We start from the raw sequence: 18195 nt of genomic DNA, 5'->3' as shown, positions 1-18195 counted from the left end.
CAAGATCACATGAAACACGTGTCCGTACTCTTTATGACTCTCGGAAAATGCGCCTCTCGAATGCAAGTTTCCCAGTCCAACTTGTACACCTCACATCATATATATTCAGACAAGGTAAAAAAAAAAAAAAAAAAAAAACTTAATTTCTTTGATAACGCCATTAATGTTAATATATACTTCTAGATCTCTAATTACCTGCAGACGAATCTCCATAATCATGATCACCTATAGTGAGATGGGCAGAAACCCAGTTGGTATTTTTCAGTTATCATTCTTGTTCATTTCTAGCTTTCTTACTTTGTTTTGCCATGCAGAAAATGTAATCTCACAAGGCCAATCCATAAAAGACGGCCAGACCCTCATATCAGAGGGTCAGAACTTCGTACTGGGATTCTTCAGCCCTGAAAATTCATCATCAAGGTACGTTGGAATATGGCATGACAACGGCATTCCGGAACTATATTCAGTCATTTGGGTGGCAAACAGAGAGAGACCAATATCGGATAAATCGGGGGTGCTAAGGATCGGAGATGATGGCAATTTAATGGTTTTCGATGGACAAAATGATGCAATATGGTCAAGTAATGCTTCTATCACATTAAAGAACACGACAGCAGAACTTGACAATACAGGAAATCTCATCCTCTTTGGCAGTGACGATAAGGAAACTCATGTTTACTGGCAGAGCTTCAATGACCCGACAGACACATATTTGCCTGGCATGAGAGTGGAAGTGAATGCTGAAATGGGTGAAAATCGTCTTTTCATTTCATGGAAATCTGCCAATGATCCTTCACCAGGAAACTACTCCATGGGAGTAGATCCCCGTGCCTCGCCACAGGTATTGATATGGGAGGGAGAGGAAAGGCGATGGAGAAGCGGGTACTGGGATGGACGAATATTTTCAAGTGTAACAAATATGACAGGCAATTATATGTATGGTACTTTTGTACTTTCTGATAAAGAGAATGGAAGCAGGTATTTTACTTATACCCCGTTGAATGATAAAGATAAGTTGAGATTTCGGATAACATGGGATGGACATGAAGAGCAGTCAAGATGGGTAGAAGATAATGGGGACAAAAAGTGGAGTGTTATTCAATCTCAGCCGGCTAACGATTGCGAGCACTATAACAAGTGCGGTGCTTTTGGGATTTGTAGTGCAGTGGATTCACCAATTTGCCGTTGTATGAAAGGGTTTGTTCCAAGGTACACAGATCAATGGAGTAGAGGAAATTGGTCAGGTGGATGTATAAGGAGGACTCGGTTAAATTGTCAGAGTACTAAATTGTCGGAGGAAAATGATAATGGAGATGGGTTCTCCAAATTACGTGGCATGAAGTTGCCAGATTTTGCAGATTTGGTGACGCTCAATTCTAACGAGGCTTGTGAGGAAAGGTGTCTGCAAAACTGTTCTTGTACAGCGTATGCATTTGTTACTGGGATTGGGTGCATGATATGGATAGGGGATTTGGTTGATGCTCAGCAGTTTGCAAAAGGAGGTAATAGGATGCATATCCGACTTGCGAATTCCGAAGTACTAGGTAATGTTAAATTTCGCAGTTGTCATTCTTACTGTTCTTGACATAGAAAAACTTATCATATCCATTCAGAGAGTGCAGTATTGTCACCCCTATAAGTTGTCTAAGATGTCATTGACATTTTGCAAATGATCAGAAAGTTTCTTTTTCTTTTTCCACATATCTTTTTATGTCATGCATCAGTTTTCTGCTATTGGTTTGTATGGCTGGTTTTGGACATATGGCATCTCTGTTTGCATAAGTCAGTAGAGGAGATTTCAATGGCCATTCCCATTAATTTTCACTGAGTTCTATAGTACTTCTCCAAGCAATTTATTTTATCGTCCTTGGTCTTTATCAAGGGACAGATGGGGATCAAACTGCCATTTGATTTTTCTCGTGTCCATTCAAATTGTTCTAGTAAAAAACACCAGATACGTACGAAAAGGCTCAATTAATTGATTCAAATGTGTTCTTCTTTTATTCCTTTTGTTTCCATATATAGAAGATAAATCTGTTGAAATTACATGAAATATTGCAATAATTTACATGTACTTATTGTTGTCTGTTAATATGAATAGGTGGCAAGAGAAAATTATCCACCCATATGATTATAATAATTGCTGTGGCTGGAGTACTGGGCCTAGGAGTACTATTCATACTCTTGTTGTGTTGTCTCAAAACAAAACTGAAAGGTAATATCCAAAGTTTTCCCTTAAGTGAATGAGTGAAAGATTTCAAAATGTACCCATTTCCGATGATCGATCTTAACTTGGAAGCCTTTATTTTGTTTTGTTTTAATTAGTTTTGGCCACAGTTTTCTCGATTGCATATTGGAAGTACGGTCCTGACATACCAATTTTTGAACAAAGCAAACGTAGAGAATCATCTCCAAGATTTTCAGGATCTGTTGATCTTTCCACTGAAGGAGATCAAGCAAGGATGCCGGAACTACCAATTTTCAATTTCAATTGCCTACAACATGCTACGAACTACTTTTCTGAAGAAAACAAGCTCGGGGAGGGGGGGTTTGGTACTGTCTATAAGGTGACTATTTATGATAAGTTTGCCTGAAAAAGTCTTCTTAGAGAAGGGATGTTAAAACTTAAAACTAGAGATATGATCGTTTTATTTAATTTATTTTTTTTCCATTTACAGGGGAAGCTTCCGGGTGAACAAGAGATAGCTGTAAAGAGGCTTTCAAGAAGATCTGGTCAAGGTTTGGAGGAGTTTAAGACTGAGATTATACTAATTGCCAAATTACAACATAGAAATCTTGTCAGACTATTAGGCTGCTGCATTCAAGGGGAAGAAAAGATGTTGATATATGAATACATGCCAAACAAAAGTTTAGATTACTTTCTTTTTGGTACGTTCCTTTTTCCCTATCTACTGCTACCAAAAAAGGTTGCCTGGAAATATTATAGATCTAATTCATTAAGTATATTCCAACAAAGAGTACTTCCTATCAATATGACAGACACAACCAAGCAAGCACTACTAGATTGGAGGAAACGTTTCGCTATTATTGAAGGGATTGCAAGAGGACTCCTTTATCTCCATCGAGATTCGAGGCTAAGAATAATTCACCGCGACCTAAAAGCCAGCAACATTTTGCTTGGTGAAGACATGAATCCAAAGATTTCAGACTTTGGCATGGCTAGGATATTTGGGGGAAACCAGCATGAAGCCAAGACAAACAGAGTGGTGGGAACCTAGTGAGTATATATGACCTTTATCATGTGTGAAATCACTTCTTGTCTTAAAAGTTTTATCTGATGAGAAGATGTAGGTTTTATTATTTATTTTATATCTTAACATTCTCCCTCACATGTGGGTCAAACTCTTCTTCAATGGGTAGCCTAACACGTGAAATATTTAATTAAATGGCATAAAATATAGAATTGGAGTTTGAACTCAAAACCTCTGCTCTGATATCATATGAAATCTCTATTTGTTCCGAAAGGTTAAACTGATGAGAAGAGGTAGATTTTATTATTTATTTTATATCTTAATTATATGTAAAATATGAACCATATTTCACCCCACGTCAAGAACTAGTTCAATCTAAATTCCGCAATCTTTGTCGAAATGCAGCGGCTACATGTCTCCTGAATATGCAATGGAAGGTTTATTCTCAATGAAGTCAGATGTCTATAGTTTTGGGGTACTATTACTAGAGATTGTGAGTGGTCGAAGGAACACTAGCTTTCGTTTATCAGAAGACTCGAGCCTTATCCAACATGTAAGTATGTCTAATAGTATGTTCCAATATACAGTGAGATTAGAGAAATAACCTCCACTCAGTGATCAGATACTGCATGCAGCGACTTAATTAATTTCTTGGCTGGTATTAGGCATGGCATCTTTGGAATGAAGGAAAGGCAATGGAAATCGTTGATCCTTCTATTCGAGATTCATGTTCCGAAGATGAAACATTGAGATGCATTCATTTGGGGATGCTGTGTGTCCAAGATTCAGCAGCTCGGAGACCAACAATATCATCTGTTGTGTTAATTCTAGAGAGTGAAGCTATAAATCTTCCGTTACCCAGACAGCCTACTTTCACTTCAAAGAAGGGCAACTCTATTGAGTCAGAATCCCATATGGAAGGCCATGGAAATGTATCCTTAAACGATTTGACAGTAACAGTGGTCTTCGAAAGATCATAGAGTAGTTTTTATCTTTTCTTTTGCTCCAAGTGGTACAAATGCAGTCAGTATAGTTTATGATTTCAACTCAGCTTTCGTAATTGACCAATGTATATCAGATTCCTATTTGGAATCTAATAAGCTGATGAATAATGTTTCTATGAATTAGGATTTGGGTTAGACAAAAACTCATACAAAGTTGAAGGGGAAATTAACAGATCGAATCGACCCAGGAACAGCTTGGGGAGTGCACTCAGATTCTTTTGAATTCTTCATTTTTTTTCTTTATTAAATCTTCTCAGATGATTATTGGGTTAAAAACAAAACTAGGCCGGAGTTTTTATACAAAAAGGTTCCCTTGTCTTAAGCCTCCACTAGATTCGGAAAACAACTCTGATGTCAATAGACACAACACTCTCACTAAAACCAAAAGTGGACTGGACACGCCAAAAACATACCCAGTTGACTCTATAAAAAAGCATGACATTATTGCCTCTACTTCTCATAGCCAAGCTATGAGTCAATTCTTGAGCCAAAGCAACGTCGCCAGAGATCATTCTAACCTCAACAAATGCACCCTGCTGGCGAGAGACAAACTTGGGCATAGAGACAACTTTATACGAGACTCGGCTTAAAATGATGGGCATAAACCCATCATGTAAGGCCCAGTTTTTTTTTTCTTTCTTATTTGTGAAGCCCAGATCGTGCTTGTAACGCCCCGTCCCCAAGGGTCTAGAGAGTTAACTCATATAACCTGATAATCAACAAATTTATAGACTCTAAAATATAACGTCATCAGAAAACTACAAAGTCTCTTAATAAAATCCGCCACTTCTCAAAAATCTTCTATGAGTAATCCACTATGCTTAAAAATCATCTCATCGATACTCCATAATCCTGATCCTTAGCTGGTCTATTCAAAAATCATCTGAAAAATGAATGGAGATAAGGGGTGAGTTATCAACAACTCAGTAAGTAGAGGACATATACTAGTGTGTAAACATGAGCATTTTCACAGAGTTCGGAATGCAGAAACAAAACATTTCAGTATCAATATGCAAATCTCAAACAAATACGTTTTATCAGAAAATCAGAGCGACTTCTCGAATATTTCATATTCAGAAACCAACTTTTCATGTTCAAAGACTCCTTTGGCACAACATGACTGAACAACTTCGTCTTATCATATCATATCAGAACAGAGACCATGTTTAACCCCCATGGTAGGGTTGTGCATCCTGCGGAAAGCCAAGCAGAACATAAATCACCGTGTTACCAAAGCGATTGCACTCAGAACAGAAAACCACTATTATATCCCGTGGCGGGCCAGAGGTCACTATTATCTCCCGTGACAGGGCCAGAGGTCACTATTATATCCCGTGACAGGGCCAGAGGTCACTATTATCTCCCGTGACAGGGCCAAAGGTCACTATTATATCCCGTGACAGGGCCACATATCAGAGTAAAACAGAATCAGAATCACCATATCAGAGTCAGAATCGGAGTCAGAAAGTCATGCCAAAGGTTTTTCAGATGTCACATCATAACAGAGTACAAAACAGAACAGAATCATATCACAAAACATACTTTATGCACAAAATTTCATATTCGCTCTCTTTTTCAAAGTTCAGAAACAAAATATCAGAAATAAACTCATGTCTACACCAGTCATGACAGAAAATACTTTCTTCTTAAACAGAATCTTATGAGTAATGCAGAACAAATATCTGAGGTTGTTTTCAGATTTCTTTTCATAACCAAACATGCACATTTTCCAAGAAGGACCTTAGTTCATTTTATTTTAATGCAAAGTCTAGCATAGGAACCCCGCTTACCTGGACTTCTTAGCTTTTCAGAACTTTCCTCAAAAATACCGAACAAGTATTAATCGTCATCTATAAAATAATCACGTAACTTCCATAAATTTCCAATCAACTACGAATTTCGATATTAAAACTTAAAAATGCTAAAAGAACCTATTTTAAGAACCTCAAAACCTAAAATTCTCATAATACCTAAAATACCAACATTTTCTAAGACTAACAATATTCACTTAATCGAAATCGTACTGGAGAAGAAAATTTATCGAAAAAGTATTATGATACTTATAGAACTCAATAAAAATTAATATTCAAAATATCTAAAATACCAACAATATTTTATAAATAAAAAGAATACATTGATTACTAAACTTTTCCTAAAATAATTCATGAAAAACTCACCTCTTATGAAAAATAGATTTACTTACTTTAACTAACAATATTATCAAAATACAATATAATATTTATTAAAACGTAAAACAAAATCCTAATTAAATATAAACTCAACACACAAAAATTTCTTCTCAGCCGAAACTCAAACCGTGAACTTTCCTAATATATATTAGGTTAAAACTAGTAAGTGCCCAAGTTAAAACTTTACTGATAAATACACACACACACACACACGCACACATATATATATATATATAAATATATATATATATAAGCACCCTATACGTAAAACAGACGATAAACAAACAACAGAATAAACGAAAAACATGCAGCGGCGACAGGGACTCACCGAGATGGTGAAGTGCGACGGCGCTGCGTGCGACGGGAGGTGGTGCACTCGGTGGCTATGCACTGGACGAGAAAGAGAGAGAGAGATGCACGGTGAGAGAGAGCTTACGAGAGAGTAAACCAACGTGAGAGACAGAAAATAGAGAGGAAGATACCGTGCGGCGGGGCGGCAAGAGGCGGACCCGGGGTGACGGAAAACTTCACCGGCGGTTTCTGGAGCCGCAACGTGAAGAAGCTCACGGTGGTTAAAGGTTGCAATGGCTCACGGTAGGAGGAGAACCATCCTCTGTTTCGGGAGTGAAAAACAGAGGCTGCAGGATGGCTATCGAAGGCTACGGGTTCACGGCTGGGTCACGGTGGCGGCGCATGGCAGCGTTGAGGAGGAGCAAGCGGCGACTTGACTTCCTTGGGAGGCTGCGGTTTTCCAGGAGACGATTGGATAAAACCGTGAAGATGCAGGATGGCTTTTGGCCGTGCGCGGGCGAGTCTCTTGCCGTGCGATCTGCTTGCTCAGCGTCTCACGTGGTGCAATGGTTTCCCGCGGTTGCTGACCTCCTTGAATGAGCGGGGCGCTCTCACGATAACGGCATGCTGCTGCGGCTGAGGCCGAGACGGACACGATGGAGCACAGAGAGGCGTTGAGCCTAGGTGAAGGATGCTAACGGTGGCGTCGGTTTTACGTGCGTGGAGATGGAAGTTGACGTCGAACTAGGAGGGCTGCACGATGGTGAACTCTGGAGGCTGGTGGCAGCGACGACACAAGGTAGTTTCGAAGGTCAAGGGTGTAAGTGTGAAAATATACGGGTGCTAAGAAAACCCTAGAGAAAGAAAAGAGATAGACGTGCAACGTGTAGTGCCATGCGTGGGAGAAAAAAAAAAACAGAAAAGAAAAAGAAAAAGAAAAAGAAAATAAAACAATAACAATTAAACTCCAACAATAAAATTATTCATTAAAGCAAAACGCAAATTTAAAAACAAACATTAAATAATAACACCAAAGCACATCCAAATAAATTTTACAACTTAAAAATTATAAAACAAGAACAATAATATTTAAATTAATTATATAAAAAAAATCTTCCACATAAAATAAATAAATACGCTAAAGAAATATGGGGTATTACAGTGCTCAAGGGCCCGGCCCATTTCCTTGGACGAGTGCGAACGGCGCCATTTTGGGGATAAGTTTCCCTCTTCCTCAGCTCCCCGATTCCTTCTCCCCCTCTTTCTCTTTCAGCTTCTTCTGGTTTTCACCCGTGTCCTTCTCTTTCCCACAACCCAGTCCCCCTTCCCGAGTCCCTCTCTTCTATTCCTTGAGTCTGTTTGTGAGTCCGAAAGTCCTGCCCTAATTTTCCTACACATTTCTCCCATTCGGTATTTCCCTCACGCGTCCCTCCATTTTTGCAGAGTTTGTGCGTCTCTCTCCCTCTCGCATACCTCTATTTTCTGCAGTTAGATTTTTCTCTCTTCAGACGCGGCTCTCCCTCTTTCCACTTGGTGATTTTTCTGCCTACAGGTATCTCTTTCTCCCTCTCTTTTATTCTTCATGTTAGACCCTAAACTCAACCCTCTCAGCCGACCCTCTCTGTTTCATCACTTGCAGACTTTGTTGTTGCTTGTGGTTTCTGGTTTGTGGGTCTTCGGTTTTGGCTTTTCGTGTAACCAGTGAAGCCATTACGGGAGAATTTAACTTTCGCTGGTAAGCCATTCTCGTTCTTGGTCTCATATGCACGCACACACACTTTCACTTCAAGTCAGTTTATTTCACTTCAATGAAATACTTGAAAGTGTAGTTCGTGAGTTCTCGGGCATTTTTTGTGAGTAAGCAAACACTTTGTGTTGGAATGGTCTTGGAATTGTGGATTATTTTTGGTTGGTCGAGCAGTAAACCGAGTGATACTTGGGATTGATTAGGGGCTGTTTTTGTACTGTTCGGGTTTCTATACGACCGTTTGGAGTGGAGGTTAAATTATTTGGAGTTACATTATTGTTGTAGTTTTGGTTGAGTTGTGATGATTGCTTGGAGTTAGGGCCATTGAAGTGGGGTTGATAGTTTGATTGTTTGTGTTTGACGTTGACTTTGGTGGGTGTTTTGGTAAACATTAAAATTAGAATATGATATTTTGGGTTGAAATGCGGGCTGTCTAGATTACTATATGGTCGTATTAGTGAGTCGTTTTTGCTATATTATGGGTTGGGATTATGGTTTTAATTATTAGATGGACGTTATGTCAATTGTCGTTTAATACTCAGTGTATATATTTTTTTCTATCGATAGGTGACGAGATTTTTAGAGGTCGAATTCAAGACCTAGATAATACGCTGCAGGAGTCAAGTAAGCAGAGTTCATATGCTAGGTTTTATACAAGTTAATAAGACTGAGGTTGACTTTATGAAAACTTGCATATTTGTGATGTAATGGGAACTTGGGAAGACAAAGATCAACCTCGGTCACTTATTTGCATCATTCATAAAATTTGTGTAAAGAAGGAAAAATATGTTCTGACATGCATTGTGTAGACATAAGCTAAATTCTGTCATGTGGTTTCTGAAATCTGAAAAAGGAGCGATATTGAGAATCTGAAAAATTGTGCATTTATTTAGAAAGATGTTCTGGCTTTTGTTTTCAATGTGTGTAAACTATCTGATTCTGTTTTGATACTCTGTATTATTTTGATATAACATCTGAAAACCTTTGGCATGGTGTACTGGTTTTTGTATCTGATTCTGTCTCTGCTTTGCTCTGCTCTGCTCTGTTATGCTCTGCTCTGTTTGGGTTGGTACCAACTTCTCTGTCTCTGAGTGCACCCACTTTGAGAACAAAGTGGTTTTATTATGGTCTTTCCTGTGTACACACTCGGCGCCCCGAGAAGAATAAAAGAAAGATTTCACCTCTGTCTCTGCCTGGTTTGGCCACCGGGGTTAGCACAACCCTACCACGAGGTTGAAACATGGTCTCTGCTTTGTATGATGCTCTGTTTTGATGTGATGATGATACTCAGTTTATGTTATGCCAAAGTACTACAGGTTTTATTTGTCTTAAAACCATCGCTCTATTACTTTTGAAAACATGTTTTGTTCTGCATGATAACTCTGTAAATTATTTGGTTCTGCATACTACACTTTGTAAATGCTCATGTTTGCATGCTAGCATATGTCTCCTGGTTACTAAGTTGTTGATAACTCACCCCCCTTTTCTTCATAATATTTTCAGATGATGTGGATAGTCCAACTGAGGACCGGGATTAGTATGGTGAGCATGATTAAGCTAAGGAGGGGATGTTAAGAGAAGGAATTCTGATGTCATTCAGATTTAATGTCTCTTAGATTTAATTTTTATCTTGGGTTTAGTAAGACTTGTTAAGTTATCAGTTTGGTTTGTTATGACTACCGGGAGGTTGTGGACTCCTTAGTTTCTTTTTGTTCTGTTGCAGTAATGACTTTATGGAGTTTTCAAAGTGTTTATTTAGAAGACTTGAATTTGAGTCTTGATAATAAAGTTTTGTTAGAGATTTATTTTAGTTGTATTGGAAAATGTGTTTATAAGTGACAGGTAGTAATTCTCCAAGCCACCCGAATTTGGGGCGTTACACATCAAGCTTATAGATGTTGAAATCACCAAATACAATCTAAGGCAGGTTTGGAGGTCTCAAATAAGAAAGAAAGTTAGGGTGAACACAAAAAATCACAGTGGAATTTTTTCTACCCTTACGATGTGTAAATTAAATTAATAATCTAGTAAATATAAACTCATAAGCAAGACACAAGAATTTTTACATAGAAAATCATCCAATGCGAAGAGAAAAACCATGAGATCTAGTCCAGTTAAACTTCCATTATCAACAATAATGAGGTTACAGATTGTCTTCTCTAGAACAATATCTAGAAGCTACCAATACATCAAGAATATCTATATTATTGGTTCAACACAAAATCATCACCATACTGATGGAAAACCACAAAAGTGACAAGAAAGACTTCACCAAGTGAGTATTTGTAGAGGACAGATGAAGATGAATTTCAGCGATCGGCACCAGTCAAAATGAAGTTGTCGACATCATGAACAACATACTAAAATTTCATTAAAATCGAACCATGGATGATCTCTCAAATGTCTAATGGAAATGTGAGAAAAAGGAAAAACTTCGTACATGCACACACGGCTCTCTCTCCTTTTTCTCTCCTGTCTATTCCACTTCTCACTTTTGTTTCTTTTTTGTGCAGGTGCGTCATTTTCAGCCGCTACTCTCATTTACTTATATATGTGTATGAAAAACAAAATTACAAGTATGTCATTGCCATAATTTCCCTCACATGGAGGGACCCACCACAACAAATCTCCCCTTCCCGACTATGTGAGAGGTTCCTTCTACATACTTTGAGTTTTTATATAGGCAGTGGTCTTTTCATCATATCTGATCCATTTTCATCAGTACAGATTTTTTCAATTTGTAACAACTTTATCTCCAATGCATTACGAATCTAGTGATACCTCACATTAATATGCTTGGATCTTGAATGAAAGGTTGAGCTCTTGCTGAGATGGATAGCACTCTGACTATAATAGTAGAGAATATACTTCTCTTGTTTCTAACCTAATTCTTCTAAGAATTTCTTCATCCATAGAAACTCTTTGCTAGCTTCAGTTATGGCAATATAGTCAACCTCTATGGTAGATAGAGCAACACATTTTTGTAGTTTGAATTGCCATGACACAACTCCCCCTTAATAAGTAATCATGTACCCAGGGACTTTCTGCAATCAATATATCCAGCAATATCTACATCTGTAAACGCATCAAGCATAGGCTTTGTGATATCCCGTATTTTAGTGTATTTGTTTTTTGTGAAAGATTATTATTATTTTTTAATTAATTTAAATATTGGTTCTCCTATCTTAAATTTATCGGATTTCTCATTGGATTTATTTTATAATTCTTAAGTTGTGAAATTTACTTTGATGTGCTTTCTTGATATTAATCAGTGTTTGCATTTAAATTTACTCTTTGCTTTAATGAATAATTTTATTGATGGACTTGAACTATTTTATTTTATTAATATTGAGTTGCAGTGTTTTTAATTGGCTTTTATTTATTTTTATTGTGCCTTTTTTCTTTTGTTGGACTTTTTTATTTTTCAAACTGGGCCTGTTTAAGTGTCTTTTAGTTTCTTTTGGGTCCCAGCCCATTTATCGTACCTTATCCATGAGCCCAAATACATGGAATGGACCAGTAAGCCTAAGCCGACGCAACCAGGAAGCAGTTTTCACTTCCATATCTCATGCACGTATGTGATCTTCGCATCTAGGGTTTTAATCAACTCTATAAATGCATGTTTTTCTCTCTAAAGAAGTTGCCGCAGCAACCCATGCATAGCTGCACTCCACACTGCCGTCAACAACTACACCGACCTCCACCCCGCACCGTGCACGTCTGCAGTGCACCAGCCACGACCAGCACAAGTCAAACTCGACCACGAGTACTCAGATCGCGGCAAGAGACCCACCCACTGAGAGCCACTCCACGACAGCTCAACCCCACGTTTTTCCACCGCACGGAGTCACCCTGCCCAAACCTCACAACCACCACCGAAGGGCAGTTCCACTGCCAAGCTCTTCCACGCAGCAACCCACACGGCAAGCCTCCTGCATGATGGAAGACGTTGTTTCACTACCACCGAAGGACCCCTGTTTTTAATACCCGAAACAGAGTAATCTTGACTCAACCAACCCACAGCCCTTAAGCCACCACACACGGTGCCAGCGCCTCCACGTTGTTACCATCGGCACAAAGAACTTCGACGGTCACTCCACGCCACTCCTATCATGCCGCGTCCCTACCGGTAAGCTCACGTCGTTTTTATTTTTCTCTTTTCTTTCGGTCTCTCCCTCACTCTCTCACCGTATGCTTCTCTCAATCATCTCTCTCTCTCTATCATTTGCAACTACCTAGGCGCCGCCTCACTGTCGCCGACCTCAGCCAGTCCCTACGCCGTCACACGTTTCCCTCGGTGAGCCCTGCCATGCAAAACCATTTTTTCACGCAAGTTCCGTATGTTTTCAAAGAACAAGAGGTCTAGCTATAACCTTACCGAGCAATTGGTTCATTAAGTAAATGAAATTACAGTATTACCCTTTGAGTAAAAGCTGTGTAAATATGTTTTAAACTTTTAATATATATTTTGGTAGACTCATTTTGTTTAGGTTTACAGAAAACTTTTAAGTATTTTAACATGTTATTAGGTAAAGATTTATTTTAAGAGTAAATAATATTAGTGTAATGTTATTTTTACAATTTAGATATGATTTAGTATATTTAAAAAGAGTTATGGTTTTTTTTTAAATATTTGGGATAATTATACTATCTAGTATTAAACTTTATAGGTTGTTTTCAATAATAAATAGGTCAAACTTTTAAATGTTTTAGTCATAGTTATTAAATCAACATTGATGATTTTAGAAAGCGATGATTTGTAGTTTTAAGTTTTGAGGAATTAAAATAGGTTATTTTAGAAGCTTAGACTTAAATATCGAAATACGTTATTTATTGAAAATTTACTAGAATTACGTGATTATTTTATAGGTGACGATTGATTTTTGTTCAGTACTGCTATGGAGAAATTCTGATAAGCTAAGAAGTTTAGGTAAGCGAGGTTCCTATGCTAGACTCTGCATTAAAATAAAATGAAACGAGGTTGATTTTGAAAATACGCATGTTTTTTTAGAAAAGAAATTTGAAAACAACCTTAGATATTTGTTCTACTTATGCATGAAAATTCTGTATAAGAATAAGGTATTTTTCTGGCATGACTGGTATATACATGAGCTTATTTTTGGCATTCAATTATTGAACTAAGAAAAATGAGTGAATATGAAAATTTGACAAATTTTGCATGTGACATGAAGATGTTTTGAATCTGTTTTGAAAAATGTGAAATGATCTGAATATCAGTACTCTGTTTTGATATAATGTGGCATCTGAAAAACCTTTGGCATGACTTTCTGATTCTGTTTTGACTATAATTCTGATTCTAATATGGTGATTCTAATTCTGTTTTGCTCTGATATGTGGCCTTGTCACGGGATATAATAGTGACCTCTGACCCTGTCACTGGAGATAATAGTGACATCTGGCCTTGTCACGGGAGATAATAGTGACTTCTGGCCCGCCACGGGATATAATAGTGGTTTTCTGTTCTGAGTGTAATCGCTTTGTTAACATGGTAATTTATGTTCTGCTTGGCTTCACGGGAGTTAAACATGGTCTCTGTTCTGAGATGATATGATAAGATGAAGATGTTCAATCATGTTGTGCCAAATGAGTCTTTGAATATGAAAAGTTGGTTTCTGAATATAAAATATTTAAAAAGTCGCTCTGATTTTCTGATAATATGTATTTTTGAGATTTGCATATTGATACTGAAATGTTTCATTTCTGCATTCTGAACTCTGTGAAAATGCTCATGTTGACACACTAGTATATGTCATTTGCTTACTGAGTTGTTGATAACTCACACCTTATCCCCATATATTTTTCAGATGATTTTGAATAGTTCAACTAAGGATCATGTAATACCCTACTCCTTCCTTCTTACGTACGCTTCTTCTTTCTGACGTACGTTCCCTCTTTATGACGTAAGCAAATCCCAATGGTAGAGATTATGTGAATTGTCTGCCCCTTCTATCTAGCGACTACGAGACTCATTAGGGGTGCCGAACCCCAAAGGCGTGTTTCAAAAAGATATTATGTGACTTCTAAGGCACACCTAATGTTTTGAATGTACTAGAAATGTTTATAAGGAGTATTTCCAGTGTTATTGAATTAAGTTTGATTTGAAATACGACAATTATAATATTCTTGAAGAGCTCCAAAAATATTATAATTGTCAGAAATCATTTTAATATTATTATTAAAATAATTTCAACTATTTAAAATATTATGGGATTTAAATTACGTTAAAAGCTTTAATTAATTAAATGGTTTTATCCTTTTAAATATATTAAATAAGACTTCATCATTTATTAATAATGAAGAATATTATTTTATAAACTAAAGTTAGTTTAAATAATATTCTATCTTAATTACTCTAAGTGCTTTTAATTAAGTTAATATTTACGCATTTTTAAATTAGTGTTTTAATCTCTCACTGTTAGATCATTTTAAAGATCCCTAGATGAAGAGATTGGTTTAAGTACCCAGACCCCTCTTCCCTCTCCCTCACTTTTCCCCCAGCTCCCTCTTTTTCCTCCCTCTCTCCTTCGGCTTGCATTGCACGACACTCTCTCTCTCGCCGATGCTCCATTGCCCAGCCCGGCACCGCCGTGCGCTGGTGAGCCTCACCTCCACCACCACTGGCACCACCTCACTCCGGCGAGCTCCCCCATCCCGGTATCTCTCTCCCACGCTCTCTCTTCCTCTCTCTCGGTAGTGCACAGCCCGAATAGGCTTGGTGCTCACTGCACCGCCGTGCGCCGCCAACGACGCCACCACTCCCACGACAGCCTCCCCTCCCACCGGCCATCCTCCTCCACCATGACGCCCTTCCTCTCCCCTCACGATAAGTAGCCAAAATGGGATTTTTACCCATTTCCCCTCGCGTCACCGTACGCGGCCACCCACGGCCACCAAGCACGGCCACGAACTCCCCCATCCCTCCTCCTTCCACTTCCACGTGACCCGAGGCCCATAGCCTCCCTCCACTGCACGGGCCTCTCCCCTCTCCAACGCATGGGTTTCACACCCTCCACCGCCGTACGCCGCCACCCACGGCGTGTAACTGCCACCTTCAGCCTCCTCAAGCCACCACCGATCCATCCCAACCACCCACGACCCGATCTACCACCCATGCATGCACACTCTCTCTCATTCTCTCACGAGTTTCTCCCCCCCCCCTCACATACGGCCATTCCTCCTTCCACCACCGTGCCACCACCTCGACGCCACCACGAGTTCCACCGCACCTCCCTTAGCCGAACCCCAGTCCAAACCACCACTTTATGTGGTGGGTAACCACTACACGTGATGGACAGCCACTGCGCGTGGTTGACCACCACTGTACACGGCTTGATCCGCTGTGTTACGCTCCTTGCCACCATCACAAGGCCACCGCAAGCCCTTCCAGGACCACACTTAGCTATCCAAACGCCCAAACAGTTATCGTACGTGGGTTAGCCGCCACGTACGACCCTTCCGACATCATCGATCGTGACGATCTGCGAGCAACGCACGAGTTATCCCGTCGATGGTATAACCCTCTATCCCTCATTGATTATATTAGTTGTTGATTAGTTGATTAGGTTGTGGACTGTGGTGTTAGTATTGTGGAGTTTGTTGTATTGTGATACGTCGTGATGTGTTAGGCATTCTGTGTAGTGAAGTGTTGGGCATATCGGTGTAGTGTGTTGTGAAGTGTGGAACGTAGTTGGGAATTGTGTTGTGCAGTGTTGTGGACTGTGCAGTGTAGTATGGTTATGGAGTATGTGCTGTATTGGTGACGTGGCATGTGGAGTGGGAATAGTACACGCTGAGTGTACTCTGTGTGTGGCGTAGTGTGGAATAAGGAGAGTATATGTAGAATATACCCTCTTGGTGTATTGTGGAATGTGAAGAGTACACATAGAGTGTACCCTGTATGGCGTGGTGTGTGAATGGAGTACACGTGAAGTGTACTCCATGTAGTGGAGTGACGCACCATATGGCAGGTATGCCATAATGGTGATGTGGCGTAGTGTGGAATAAGGAGAGTATATGTAGAATATACCCTCCTGATGTATTGTGGAATGGGAAGAGTACACATGGAGTGTACTCTGTGTGGCATAACGTGTATGAAGAGAGTACACGTGGAGTGTACTCTATGTGGTGGAGTGATGCACCATATGGCAGATATGCCATAATGGTGATGTGGCATAACGTGTGTGAAGAGAGTACACATAGAGTGTACTCTATGTGGTGGAGTGATGCACCGTATGGCGGGTATGCCATAATGGTGATGTGGCGTAACGTGTGTGAAGAGAGTGCACGTAGAGTGTACTCTATATGGCGGAGTGATGCATCATATGGCTAGTATGCCATAATGGTGATGTGGCGTAACGTGTATGAAGGGAGTACACGAGGAGTGTACTCCATGTGATGGAGTGATGCACCATATGTCGGGTATGCCATAATGGTGATGTGGCGTAGTGCATGTGAATGGAGTACATGTGAAGTGTACTCCATGTGGTAGAGCAATGCACCATGTGGCCCGTATGGCATAATGGTGATGGGTTGTAGCGTGGGAAAATGGTGTATACGTGGAGTGTACTCCAAGAGGCAGTGACACTCCGTGTGGCATGTCGTAGAGATAAGGATGATTGTGTGGTTGATGGGCGTAGAGCGTGGTGAATAGTATCGAGAATTGTGGAACAATGTCCCGAAGTAATTATGGTGCAGCCTGTAGTCTGAGGTGACAAGTGTCACCGTGATGGACTTTTGGCTAGGAGTATGCGTGAAGTAGCAGAACAAGTGTAAGAGTACTCAGCGGAAGCATGACTGGGCAACGTCACGAAGTGACGTGGTTACTGACAGTCGTGTTTATGATGGGTGAGGAGTTAGTGTAGAAATGATGTAGCAGTAAAGTGACGAGATGTCACGATGTGATAGGAGTACGTGAGGAACCGTACTCGTGATGAGTTAAGGGTTGATGTAAGAATGACGTAGCGATATGTCAGGTGACATGACAAGGTGATGATGTAGCTTAGGTGTAGTCTCGAGTTATATGACATGATATAAGGCGTGGTTGTGAATGGAGCTTTGTCGTGATAAGTGTTGGGATGAACTGTCAAAAGAGATGGGTAAAGTGAAGAGTCATGCTAGCAAGGTTAAGAGAAGGTTGGTATCGGAGTATGGCCCTTGTCCCTCCTAGCAGGTGATCAACATGTTATATGTTGATCTTAGGTGATAAAGGGTAAGGTAGATGTGTAATCTGGTTAGACACATGTACCGGATGGATTCACCATATGTAATGAGTAATCTGTCATGAGCACAATTACATAGTGCTTAAGCCTTAGAGTTGGCTTAGAGCTGTGTGGCTTGTATGGTTGGGAATGAGGATTTAGTATGGGCTAAGGCGCATGAAGGTAGTGACGGATATATTGTTAGGATTGAGATGCACGATTCCATTGGTCGGAATCATGTGTCGAATGTGGTTAGTAAGAAGAGTAAGACTAAGGTCTTAGTGTCTTAATCCTAAGGTGAATCATGAGTTCACTTTAGTGGATGAGCACTCGAGGCAAGACCTTGAGTTGGAAGATGTGGTGACCGTATTGGTTCCTGAAGGGTTTAACATAGTAAAGGGCACGTGATAGAAGGAGAGTGTTCTAAGTAAAGTGTAGTTCTATTTCTAGTTTAAGTTGATTATGCATTAGATAGAGAATGACGTTAAGGTTATGTGTATGCATGTAGGTTGCCATCTGACACGCACATGAATG

General features: G+C 39.6%; 1 protein-coding gene across 2 annotated transcripts; it reads left to right on the top strand.

The window, feature by feature from the left end:
• Positions 1-220: 220 nt before the first annotated feature.
• On the top strand, positions 221-4439 carry LOC121264115 (G-type lectin S-receptor-like serine/threonine-protein kinase B120). Of its 2 annotated transcripts, none has more exons than XM_041167171.1 (7): positions 221-1544; positions 2102-2215; positions 2326-2567; positions 2685-2889; positions 3001-3238; positions 3618-3765; positions 3878-4439. In XM_041167171.1, exons 1-7 carry the CDS (start codon positions 236-238, stop codon positions 4190-4192), a joined length of 2571 nt encoding a protein of 856 aa, XP_041023105.1. In that variant the 5' UTR covers positions 221-235; the 3' UTR covers positions 4193-4439. The 2 variants fall into 2 exon arrangements, with proteins under 2 accessions (XP_041023105.1, XP_041023106.1); XM_041167172.1 differs by having other exon boundaries at positions 3872-4002.
• The last annotated feature ends 13756 nt before the right edge of the window (positions 4440-18195 follow it).

This window comes from Juglans microcarpa x Juglans regia, chromosome 5D (genome assembly GCF_004785595.1).
Source record: "Juglans microcarpa x Juglans regia isolate MS1-56 chromosome 5D, Jm3101_v1.0, whole genome shotgun sequence".
In the NCBI taxonomy this organism is placed as follows: domain Eukaryota; kingdom Viridiplantae; phylum Streptophyta; class Magnoliopsida; order Fagales; family Juglandaceae; genus Juglans; species Juglans microcarpa x Juglans regia.
This window is presented reverse-complemented; position numbering and strand designations above follow the sequence as displayed.

Bases quoted from the DNA above. Each gene is read 5' to 3' on its own strand.
- LOC121264115 (XM_041167171.1), top strand. From the start codon at position 236: ATGGGCAGAAACCCAGTTGGTATTTTTCAGTTATCATTCTTGTTCATT. The intron at 2,216-2,325 runs GTAATATCCAAA...TGTTTTAATTAG, and splicing joins TCTCAAAACAAAACTGAAAG to TTTTGGCCACAGTTTTCTCG. The intron at 2,568-2,684 runs GTGACTATTTAT...TTACAGGGGAAG, and splicing joins GGTTTGGTACTGTCTATAAG to CTTCCGGGTGAACAAGAGAT.